Genomic DNA, 12,447 nt, shown 5'->3' with positions numbered 1-12,447 from the left:
ACAATGCTCCAAAGCAGAGTTGTAGATCTTTCAATGAGCACAACACACATCTTAATTACAAAACCTCAACTTAGAAATAGTTAACTCCACAAGAGTAAAATCATACCTTTGTTTCAAATTGATAGAAATAAATGTTTATTACAAATTGGTAGAAATTACAAAATGATCATCAATATGTAGGCTACTGTAGACTATGATAGTGACAATGGCACATCAAGATCCACAATTTTGATGCAACGTTGTGTGGTGGTTCTGTGTTTGCTGTGTGGTGGGTTGTGATAGTTTATAATTTGTCCCGTTAATAACATTGTTTATAACTGTTTACAGCCTACGCATACATTGGCCGACATACACATTAGATACATGTGCGGTAACATCCTCTTCGAGAACAAAACGTTTGCCCACCACGAACCACAGACGCATGTTTCATGGTGAGCGCGCACCTGAGTTGCTCCACTAGATGAGATGGTCTCCATCGGGAGCGCGCACATGGAAAAATTCAAGAACTTCGCAAAGTCTGGAATTTCATCAGTCTCGTGTGGAGCGTGTGTTCTCAGACACTCAAGGGCATTTCCAGGAGATTTCAGTTCACTGGACACTGCTCAGTCGTGTGGAAGAACTATGGACAGCATGGGGATTTAGTCCTTCACCCTTCTCCTCTTGTTGCAGAGTGAGTAGAGAGAGATGCAGCCTTTTATTTTCTGAATTATGCCTAATGGATATTTTGTCAAAAAATATGATTTCATGGGTAGTCAATGAACAGTCATACATACTATAGCCTTCATACATGACTAATGCAGCATAGTAGTATTCAATAGCACCATATATGTCATAGTGTTGATGTGTGATGATTTTAGATGTTTGATTTTTAAATTGCAAAATATATATTTTTTGTGTAATGACATTAAGTTAAGAGGCAGTTTGCACGTCAGGCTAAATATTTATCATATTTCTGGTATTCCCATCATGCACTGCATCAGCGCCTCTCAAGCTGTGTGTGTGTGTGTGTGCACATGCGTCTGTATGTCTGTGTGTGTGTGTATGCAGACTATGTATGTATTGTACGTTTCTGAACACACTTTAAACAGTTTGGTGAAGTGTGTGTGTGTGTAGTGTGTAATGTGTTTAGGGGCGTGCATTTTGGTTGGGAGGACTGGGACTGGGACCATACAGATCTTCAATTTACATTAAACCCTCCAATGCTGTCCAAGCCCAGAGACCCAGAGATCCATAGACCCATAGACCCAGAGACCCAGAGATCCAGAGACCCAGAGATCCAGAGATCCAGAGACGCAGAGATCCAGAGATCCAGAGACCCAGAGATCCAGAGATCCAAAGGCTGATGAAAGGCCAGATCTCTAAGGGGCTTCAGGGCTCTGGAGAGCGAACCTCTCTGATGCCCAGCGCAGGCAGGCTGATCTCCCTGTTTAATGTTGTCGATAGCACCGCTATGACCCTGCTGCTAATTGGCCAGAGATTAATAAATCAGTTGCTAATTGGGATGGTTGTAGTGTTTGAGGCTGTTCTTCCGAAAAGCCACTGTTCACTGGTCCAAACAAATATTATGTAATATTATCAGCCATTACAGATAGGTTAAAGGATGACTGGCATGTGCGTGCGTGTGCGTGTGTGTGTGTGTGTGTGTGTGTGTGTGTGTGTGTGTGTGTGTGTGTGTGTGTGTGTAAGAGTGCGAGATCCCATTTTGGTTTAGTTTTGTCTTTCATACCATGTCATGTGGCTTCTCAGTCATGTTGAGACTGGTCTACTACTATTGCTTTAATGCAGGGGTGTCAAACTCATTTTAGCTCAGGGGCCACATGGAGGAAAATCTATTCCCAAGTGGGCCGGACCGGAAAAATCATGGTATATATAACTTAAAAACAACAACTTCAGATTGTTTTCTTTGTTTTAATACGATCAACATACAACATAAAGCTGGAGCCTGAGGACAGTGTGTCCAAAATAGTACAAGCACAACATCACTATTAATCATAAAACACGTCAAGTTTATTTGAAAATTCTAAAGAAAAAGAACACACAAACACACAATGCCTCAGTGATTAACAGAACTGTTTCACAGAACACAGAACTATATCAGGGTGTCATTTCTCAGGCAGAAATGTAGATAAAAAGAATGAAATCCTGTTCCCCAAACAAGTGCAAGAACCACAGAGTCAAGAATAGGTTAAATATACAAATAAAATAAAATCAATTAAAAACAATAGCACATCAACATAAAAACATATAAACATAAAGCTGGAGCCTGAGGACAGTGTCCAAAAGCACAACATCACTATTAATCATAAAACACCTCAAGTTATTTGAAAGTTCTGAGGACAAAGAACACACAAACACACAATGCCTCAGTGATTAACAGAACTGTTTCACAGATCACAGAACTATATCAGGTGTCATTTCTCAGGCAGAAATGTAGATAAAAATAATGAAATCCTGTTCCCCAAACAAGTGCAAGAACCACAGAGTCAAGAATAGGTTAAATATACAAATAAAATAAAATCAATTAAAAACAATAGCACATCAACATAAAAACATATAAACATAAATCTGAAAGCGTTGCTCAAACTCCCGTAACAGTCCCGTTATTTTATCTTTGAACCACTTCATGTCTGCCACATGTTGGGTCGCGCACACATTTTTCAGACAGGGAAGTGAGCTGCATCACCACCGGCAAGTTGCGTCTCCCACAATGACAGCTTCAACTTGAAAGAACGTATGCTGTCATAATACTGCGTGACAACTTTGTTGCGCCCTTGCAGCTGTTTGTTCAAGTTATTCAGGTGCTCTGTAACATCCACCATAAATGCAAGGTCCTGCATCCATTCTGCGGAATGAAATTCTAACACTGGTTTGCCCTTTTCTTCCATGAACTGTTCAATTTCTTCTCGTAAATCAAAGAAACGCCTCAGCACAGCACCTCGGCTTAACCATCTTACCTCAGTGTGGTATGGCAGGCCATAGATGTGGTCTTTCTCTCTGAGAAGGCTGTCAAACTGACGGTGATTCAGGCTTCTGGATCGGATGAAATTAACAGTTTGGATGACCACCTTCATGACGTTATCCATCTTTAATGACTTGCAACACAAAGCCTCCTGGTGCAAAATACAGTGAAAAGTAAAAAAATCACGTCCTCCATTTGCAGATTGCACTTTCTCTCTGAACTTTGTCACAACGTCTGCTTTTTTCCCGATCATTGAGGGCGCACCATCTGTAGCCAGGCTGACAGCGCGGGACCAGTCCACTCCGACCCTGTCTAGCGCGCCGACGAGTGCGGTAAAAATATCAGCTGCTGTCGTTGTATCTGTCATCGGCAACAACTCCACGAACTCCTCGGTAACGGTCAATGTGTCATCAACTCCGCGGATGAAAATGGCCAGTTGTGCAACATCTGTAATGTCCGTGCTTTCATCAATTGCAACCGAAAACGCAATAAATGACTTTACTTTTGCTTCAACTGGCTGTCCAAATCCACTGAAAGATCGGAAATCCTGTCTGCAACTGTGTTTCTTGTCAGGCTGATATTTGCAAAAGCCTGCCGCTTTTCAGGGCACACAATCTCCGCTGCCTTCATCATGAATGTTTTTACAAATTCACCCTCACTAAATGGTTTTGAAGCCACTGCGATTTCATTAGCAATGAGGTAGCTAGCTTTCACTGCAGCGTCACTGATGTCTCGGCTGTGAGTAAACACAGACTGCTGTTTCTTCAGACCCGCCAACAGTTCATTCACCTTCTCTCATCTCCGCTGTCCTTGAAAGTTGTCATATTTGTCCGGCATGAAGACTCACATAGTGGCGGCAGAGGTTATATTCTTTCAGCACTGCAACATGCTCTGAACACACCAAACATACAGCTTTCCCATTCAATTCCGTGAAAAAAATAGGATGACCATTTTTCTTGGAACACTCTGCACTCTGCGTCCACTTTTCTCTTTTTGACAGAGACATATTGGGGCAATGAGGGTGCCAAAGCACATCATGTTAAAAGTAGAAGCCATAATAAATATCGCGGGCAAAACAAAGTAGCTCATTGGCTGCACGTGCTTGACCTACTTGCTCTGCCCCGGTATAAACAGTTTGCTTGCTTAACACAATTGCTATTGCGCCATCCAGTGGACGCAATTGGAACAGCAGTTTATTTTATTGAAAAATTGCAGCGCATTTTTATACTTTACAAAATTATTATTATTATTATTATTATTATTATAATTTTTTTTTTATCATCTCGCGGGCCGGATTAAACCCGTTTGCGGGCCTGATCCGGCCCGCGGGCCAGACGTTTGACACCCCTCATTAATATTGTTGTTGTAGTTGCTGTTAATGGTAATCCCATTTCCACTACTACTATTATTATTGATGCCTTATTGATGTTGGTCCCACCATTTTTTGTTATATGTATACTTTGCATGTTGTTTCAGCAGTGTGTATTCATATGCTATTGTATACTGAACATACTGGGAGTTTACACTGCCTCTGTGTGTGTGTGTGTGTGTGTGTCTGTCTGTTTGTCTGTGTCTGGGTGTGTGTCTGCTCTTTCTCAAACAAATACCTTCTGAAGTACCCCCCTCAGCCCAATCTGGACTGTATAGCACAACTATCAGTTTAATCAATGTTTAACTTTGCATTTAAGAAAGTTAGAAACATTGCTACAAATAGTTAACTTTTAGTGCTGCTGTGTGTACTATTTACTTGTGAATCACCTCTCTCTCTCTCTCTCTCTCTCTCTCTCTCTCTCAGGTCCTGCCTCCCTCACTTTGACAGTGAGCACCAGTAAGGCCAAAATGGAGGTCCATGAGAACACAGGTAAGAGAGGAGGAGGAGAATGGAAGAATTGTGATGGTTCATGAACTGTTTTTGTACATCTCTCTCTCTCTCTGCCAGACACTGTGCTGTCCTGTCAGTTCAAGACAGAGAAGGAGACTAACCCTCGTATAGAGTGGAAGCAGAAAAGGAAGGACATCAACTTTGTTTATTTCGATGGAAAATTCACCGGTGACTGCTAGATCTCCCTCTATCCCGTTTCCCCTACCTCTCCTCCATATCTCCCCCTCTTCACATGTTTCTTATCTCTTTCCTCCCTCTACAACCCTTGACCCTTGTGGTATTCCAGGATCCTTTGCAGGTCGGGCCAAGATCGAGGGGGCAACGGTGACGCTGCATGCCATTACCCAGAAGGACTCTGGGCTGTACCGCTGTGAGGTCAGCGCACCAGCAGACCACACCAACCTGGGAGAGGTCAATGTCACCCTCAACGTACTGGGTGAGCTACTGTGTGTGTGTTAGTAACAATGTCCAACAATGTAACCCACCATGTGCCTTTATATTTTAATCATTTAACAGACATTCTTATCCAGAGCAACTTACAGCAGTGAGTGCATATATTGTCATACTTTTATTATTATCGTACTGTTCCCCAGTTGGAATCGAACCCATAACCCTGGTGTTGCAAGCGCCATGCTCGACTAACTGAGCCACACGGTTGTCTTGTGTATTGTCAAATCAAATCAAATCAAATTGTATTGGTCACATACACATATTTAGCAGATGTTATTGCGGGTGTAGTGGAATGCTTGTGTTCCTAGCTCTAACAGTGCAGTAGTATCTAACAATTCACAACAATACACACAAATCTAAAAGTAAAATAATGGAATTAAGAAATATATAAATATTAGGACGAGCAATGTCGGAGTGGCATTGACTAAAATACAGTAGAATACAGTATATACATATGAAGTGAGTTAAACAGTATGTAAAGATTATTAAAGTGACTAGTGTTCCATTATTAAAGTGACAGACAGAGGAGAGAGGTGAGGACAGAGTGAAGAGAGGGGTGAGGACTGAGAGAAGAGAGGGGTGAGGACAGAGAGAGGAGGTGAGGACAGAGAGAGGAGTGAGGAGTGAGGACAGAGAGAGGAGAGAGGAGTGAGGACAGAGTGAGGAGAGAGGGGGTGAGGACACAGAAGAGGGAGGACAAAGAGAGAGGAGGAGGGGACAGAGAGAGGAGAGACATAACGCCATTAACATGCCTTTGATAAAGCATCTGAACTACCTCCATTACGTGTTAATCACCGTGTGTGTGTGTGTTGATAATCCTGTCCTCCTCCCCCAGTTACCCCCCACACCCCATCCTGTGAGGTGCCCAGCTCAGGGCTGTCTGGGGCAGGAGTAGAGCTCCACTGTAAGGACAAACTCAGTGTGCCCCCTCCTACCTACCTCTGGTACAAAGACAACAAGGCCCCGAGCACCACACACACACCTGACATCTCCTATAGCATGGACACTGACAAGGGAACACTGGTGAGTAACACGTACTGGAGGTGGTTCAGATGCCTTATCAAAGGCATGTTAATGCCGTTATATCACACTATACACCCTCCCTCTGTCCTCAACCCGTCCTCACCCACTTTCTCCTCTCTCTGTGCTCACCTCCTTCTCTGTCCTCACCCCTCTCTCGTCTCTCTGTCCTCACCATGTCTCTCCTCTCTCTGTCCCCTCTCTCCTCTGTCCTCACCCCCTCTTTCCTCTCTCTGTACTAACCCTTCTCGCCTCTCTGTCCTCACCTCCTCTCTCTGTCCTCACCTCCTCTCTCCTCTCGCTGTCCTCACCCCCTCTCTCCTCTATTTGTCCTCACCTCCTCTCTTCTCTCTCTGTCCTAACCCTTCTCTCCTCTCTGTCCTCACCTCCTCTCTCTGTCCCCACCCCCTCTCTCTGTCCTCAACCCTCTCTCCTCTCTCTGTCCTCACCTCCTCTCTCCTCTCTCTGTCCTCACCCCCTCTCTCCTCTCTCTGTCTTCACCTATCTCTGTGCTCACCTCCTCTCTCTGTCCTCACCTCTCTCCTCTCTCTGTGTGTCTCCGGACAGAAGATTAAGAGTGTGTCCACGGCCGACTCAGGCCAGTACCGCTGTGAGGTCTCCAATAGCGTGGGGGCGTTGAAAAGCTCTGTGGCCCATCACATGAATGTCATAGAATGCAGGTACAATCCAGTGTGTGTGTGTGTGTGTGGGGGGGGGGGCGGGGTTATAGAAATTGGAACCCTTTCTGTCTTTTCTTTTCCTCTCTTTATCCCTCTCTCCCTCCGTTCCCCCTCCTTCAGATCCGTTGAGTATGACGACGCTGATAGCCGGAGCTGTAGGTCTCTTCCTGGTCATCCTCATGTGTTGCCTGGATGTGTGTCTCCCATCGACAGGGCTGCTGCAAAAAGAGTGAGTACTTCACTACACAGTCTATATGAGCTTGTGGCTGACTATTTTGTATATATATATATATACAGTGGGGAAAAAAAGTATTTAGTCAGCCACCAATTGTGCAAGTTCTCCCACTTAAAAAGATGAGAGAGGCCTGTAATTTTCATCATAGGTACACGTCAACTATGACAGACAAATTGAGAGAAAATAAATCCAGAAAATCACATTGTAGGATTTTTAATGAATTTATTTGTAAATTATGGTGGAAAATAAGTATTTGGTCACCTACAAACAAGCAAGATTTTTGGCTCTCACAGACCTGTAACTTCTTCTTTAAGAGGCTCCTCTGTCCTCCACTCGTTACCTGTATTAATGGCACCTGTTTGAACTTGTTATCAGTATAAAAGACACCTGTCCACAACCTCAAACAGTCACACTCCAAACTCCACTATGGCCAAGACCAAAGAACTGTCAAAGGACACCAGAAACAAAATTGTAGACCTGCACCAGGCTGGGAAGACTGAATCTGCAATAGGTAAGCAGCTTGGTTTGAATAAATCAACTGTGGGAGCAATTATTAGGAAATGGAAGACATACAAGACCACTGATAATCTCCCTCGATCTGGGGCTCCACGCAAGATCTCACCCCGTGGGGTCAAAATGATCACAAGAACGGTGAGCAAAAATCCCAGAACCACACGGGGGGACCTAGTGAATGACCTGCAGAGAGCTGGGACCAAAGTAACAAAGCCTACCATCAGTAACACACTACGCCGCCAGGGACTCAAATCCTGCAGTGCCAGACGTGTCCCCCTGCTTAAGCCAGTACATGTCCAGGCCCGTCTGAAGTTTGCTAGAGTGCATTTGGATGATCCAGAAGAGGATTGGGAGAATGTCATATGGTCAGATGAAACCAAAATATAACTTTTTGGTAAAAACTAAACTCGTCGTGTTTGGAGGACAAAGAATGCTGAGTTGCATCCAAAGAACACCATACCTACTGTGAAGCATGGGGGTGGAAACATCATGCTTTGGGGCTGTTTTTCTGCAAAGGGACCAGGACGACTGATCCGTGTAAAGGAAAGAATGAATGGGGCCATGTATCGTGAGATTTTGAGTGAAAACCTCCTTCCATCAGCAAGGGCATTGAAGATGAAACGTGGCTGGGTCTTTCAGCATGACAATGATCCCAAACACACCGCCCGGGCAACGAAGGAGTGGCTTCGTAAGAAGCATTTCAAGGTCCTGGAGTGGCCTAGCCAGTCTCCAGATCTCAACCCCATAGAAAATCTTTGGAGGGAGTTGAAAGTCTGTGTTGCCCAGCGACAGCCCCAAAACATCACTGCTCTAGAGGAGATCCGAGTGGCGCAGTGGTCTAAGGCACTACCACTAGAGATCCTGGTTCGAATCCAGGCTCTGTCGTAGCCGGCCGCGACCGGGAGACCCATGGGGCGGCGCATAATTGGCCCAGCGTCGTCCAGGGTAGGGGAGGGAATGGCCGGCAGGGAGGTAGCTTAGTTGGTAGAGCATGGCGTTTGCAACGCTAGGGTTGTGGGTTCGATTCCCATGGGGGGCCAGTATGAAAAAAAAAAAAAAAATAATGTATGCACTCACTAACTGTAAGTCGCTCTGGATAAGAGCGTCTGCTAAATGACTAAAATGTAAATGGAATGGGCCAAAATACCAGCAACAGTGTGTGAAAACCTTGTGAAGACTTACAGAAAACGTTTGACCTGTGTCATTGCCAACAAAGGGTATATAACAAAGTATTGAGAAACTTTTGTTATTGACCAAATACGTATTTTCCACCATAATTTGCAAATAAATTCATTAAAAATCCTACAATGTGATTTTCTGGATTTTTTCTCTCTCATTTTGTCTGTCATAGTTGACGTGTACCTATGATGACAATTACAGGCCTCTCTCATCTTTTTAAGTGGGAGAACTTGCACAATTGGTGGCTGACTAAATACTTTTTCCCCCCACTGTATATCACAGGAGGTTGGTGGCACCTTAATTGGGGAGGACGGGCTCGTGGTAATGGCTTGAGCGGAATTAGTGGAATGGTATCAAATACATCAAACATATGCTTTCCAGGTGTTTGATGCCATTCCATTCACTCCGTTCCAGCTATTATTATGAGCTGTCCTCCCCTCAGCTGCCTCCACTGATATATATGGCTGAGACGCTCAATGTCATAACTCTTCTTTAAAAAAACAGAAAAATAAAGTAATTAATTGTGGTGTTTGTCTCTTTGTTTTTTGTTGCACCAACTCCTACTGTCCACCCCCTCCTCCCACAAGAAAAGTGAGTGTGTTCTCATTCCCAGTTGTTGTTGATCAGGAACTGTTATTCCTTCTACTGTCAGTATTAGCTTAGTTGAGCACTGGTCTTGTTTTAAATTGGACTGTTCTTTGAGCAGTTGTTGACCACACCAGTGTGTTGATAAGCCTGAGTTGTTAAGTGAGTTGTTGATAATAGTAACCAGTCTAGTTAACAGATGGATACTCCTTTCCCTTTCAGCAGCCCAATAACTACAAACACACCCAGGCCTTCATGATCTGAGGGTATAGCGCACACGCACACGCACATGCACATGCACACGCACATGAACACACACACATGCACTGGGTGGATTGATGGAGAAAATGTGCAACGGAATACACATTTTAGCTAGCTTACACCACCTAGGATAAAGCTCTCTGCTGTACCCTTCTCTTTGTGTGTTTTATTGCCGATTCTGCTGTTTATATTACTGTACTGCATTTTACATTTTACATTTTAGTCATTTAGCAGACGCTCTTATCCAGAGCGACTTACAGGAGCAATTAGGGTTAAGTGCCTTGCTCAAGGGCACATTAACGTCATTTAGCAGACGCTCTTAGCCAGAGCGACTCACAGATTGGTGCGTTCACCCTATAGCCAGTGGGATAACCACTTTACAAATTGGGGGGGGGGGGGTTAGAAGGATTACTTTATCCTATCCCAGGTATTCCTTAAAGAGGTGGGGTTTCAAATGTCTCCGGAAGGTGGTGAGTGACTCCGCTGTCCTGGCGTCGTGAGGGAGCTTGTTCCACCATTGGGGTGCCAGAGCAGCGAACAGTTTTGACTGGGCTGAGCGGGAGCTATGCTTCCGCAGAGGAAGGGAGCCAGCAGGCCAGAGGTGGATGAACGCAATGCCCTCGTTTGGGTGTAGGGACTGATCAGAGCCTGAAGGTACAGAGGTGCCGTTCCCCTCACTGCTCCATAGGCAAGCACCATGGTCTTGTAGCGGATGCGAGCTTCAACTGGAAGCCAGTGGAGTGTGCGGAGGAGGGGGTGACGTGAGAGAACTTGGGAAGGTTGAACACCAGACGGGCTGCGGCATTCTGGATGAGTTGTAGGGGTTTAATGGCACAGGCAGGAGGCCAGCCAACAGCGAGTTGCAGTAGTCCAGACGGGAGATGACAAGTGCCTGGATTAGGACCTGTGCCGCTTCCTGTGTAAGGCAGGGTCGTACTCTCCGAATGTTGTAGAGCATGAACCTGCAGGAGCGGGTCACCGCCTTGATGTTGGCGGAGAACGACAGGGTGTTGTCCAGGGTCACGCCTAGGCTCTTCGCACTCTGGGAGGAGGACACAGCGGAGTTGTCAACCGTGATGGCGAGATCATGGAACGGGCAGTCCTTCCCCGGGAGGAAGAGCAGCTCCGTCTTGCCAGGGTTCAGCTTGAGGTGGTGATCCGTCATCCATACTGATATGTCTGCCAGACATGCAGAGATGCGATTCGCCACCTGGTTATCAGAAGGGGGAAAGGAGAAGATTAGTTGTGTATCGTCAGCGTAGCAATGATAGGAAAGGCCATGTGAGGATATGACAGAGCCAAGTGACTTGGTGTATAGGGAGAAAAGGAGAGGGCCTAGAACTGAGCCCTGGGGGACACCAGTGGTGAGAGCACGTGGTGCGGAGACAGCTTCTCGCCACGCCACTTGGTAGGAGCGACCGGTCAGGTAGGACGCAATCCAGGAGTGAGCCGCGCCGGAGATGCCCAGCTCGGAGAGGGTGGAGAGGAGGATCTGATGGTTCACAGTATCAAAGGCAGCAGACAGGTCTAGAAGGACAAGAGCAGAGGAGAGAGAGTTAGCTTTAGCAGTGCGGAGAGTCTCCGTGACACAGAGAAGAGCAGTCTCAGTTGAATGACCAGTCCTGAAACCTGATTGGTTTGGATCAAGAAGGTCATTCTGAGAGAGATAGCAAGAGAGTTGGCTAAAGACGGCACGCTCAATAGTTTTGGAAAGAAAAGAAAGAAGGGATACTGGTCTGTAGTTGTTGACATCAGTGGGGTCGAGTGTTGGTTTTTTGAGAAGGGGAGCAACTCTCGCTCTCTTGAAGACGGAAGGGACATGGCCAGCGGTCAAGGATGAGTTGATCAGCGAGGTGAGGTAGGGGAGAAGGTCACCGGAGATGGTCTGGAGAAGGGAGGAGGGGATGGGGTCAAGCGGGCAGGTTGTTGGGCGGCCTGCAGTCACAAGTCGCAGGATTTTATCTGGAGAGAGAGGGGAGAAAGAAGTCAAAGCATAGGGTAGGGCAGTGTGAGCAGGACCAGCAGTGTCATTAGACTTAACAAACGAGGATCGGATGTCGTCAGCCTTCTTTTCAAAGTGGTTGACGAAGTCATCCACAGAGAGAGAGGAGGGGGGAGGATTCAGGAGGGAGGAAAATGTGGCAAAAGAGCTTCCCTAGGGTTAGAGGCAGATGCTTGGAATTTAGAGTGGTAGAAGGTGGCCTTAGCAGCAGAAACAGATGAAGAAAATGTAGAGAGGAGGGAGTGAAAAGATGCCAGGTCGGCAGGGAGTTTAGTTTTCTTCCATTTCCGCTCCGCTGCCCGGAGCTCTGTTCTGTGAGCTCGCAATGAGTCATCAAGCCACGGAGCTGGAGGGGAGGACCGAGCCGGCCGGGAGGATAGGGGACACAGAGAGTCAAAGGATGCAGAAAGGGAGGAGAGGAGGGTTGAGGAGGCAGAATCAGGAGATTGGAGGGAGAAGGATTGAGCAGAGGGAAGAGATGATAGGATGGAAGAGGAGAGAGTAGTGGGAGAGAGAGAGCGAAGGTTGCGGCGGCGCATTACCATCTGTGTAGGGGCAGAGTGAGTAGTGTGGGAGGAGAGCGAGAGAGAAAAGGAAACAAAGTAGTGGTCGGAGACATGGAGGGGAGTTGCAGTGAGATTAGTAGAGGAGCAGCATCTAGTGAAGATGAGGTCAAGCGTA

The 12,447-nt window shown here is 46.0% G+C and overlaps 1 protein-coding gene across 1 annotated transcript; it reads left to right on the top strand.

Annotated features, from left to right (window-relative positions):
• Positions 1-4,735: 4,735 nt before the first annotated feature.
• Positions 4,736-9,767, top strand: LOC121536395 (junctional adhesion molecule 2A-like; the record flags this gene model as incomplete). The annotated part of the gene is made up of 7 exons (XM_041843659.2): positions 4,736-4,820; positions 4,899-5,009; positions 5,128-5,277; positions 6,127-6,314; positions 6,879-6,991; positions 7,112-7,220; positions 9,726-9,767. Coding segments are annotated over 7 exons (798 nt in total), but the record flags the coding sequence as incomplete, so codon positions are not given.
• Positions 9,768-12,447: the final 2,680 nt, after the last annotated feature.

This window comes from Coregonus clupeaformis, chromosome 23, assembly GCF_020615455.1.
Source record: "Coregonus clupeaformis isolate EN_2021a chromosome 23, ASM2061545v1, whole genome shotgun sequence".
In the NCBI taxonomy this organism is placed as follows: Eukaryota; Metazoa; Chordata; class Actinopteri; order Salmoniformes; family Salmonidae; genus Coregonus; species Coregonus clupeaformis.
The sequence above is the reverse complement of the archived record's forward strand: the minus strand, read 5'-3'. Positions and strand labels throughout refer to the sequence as shown.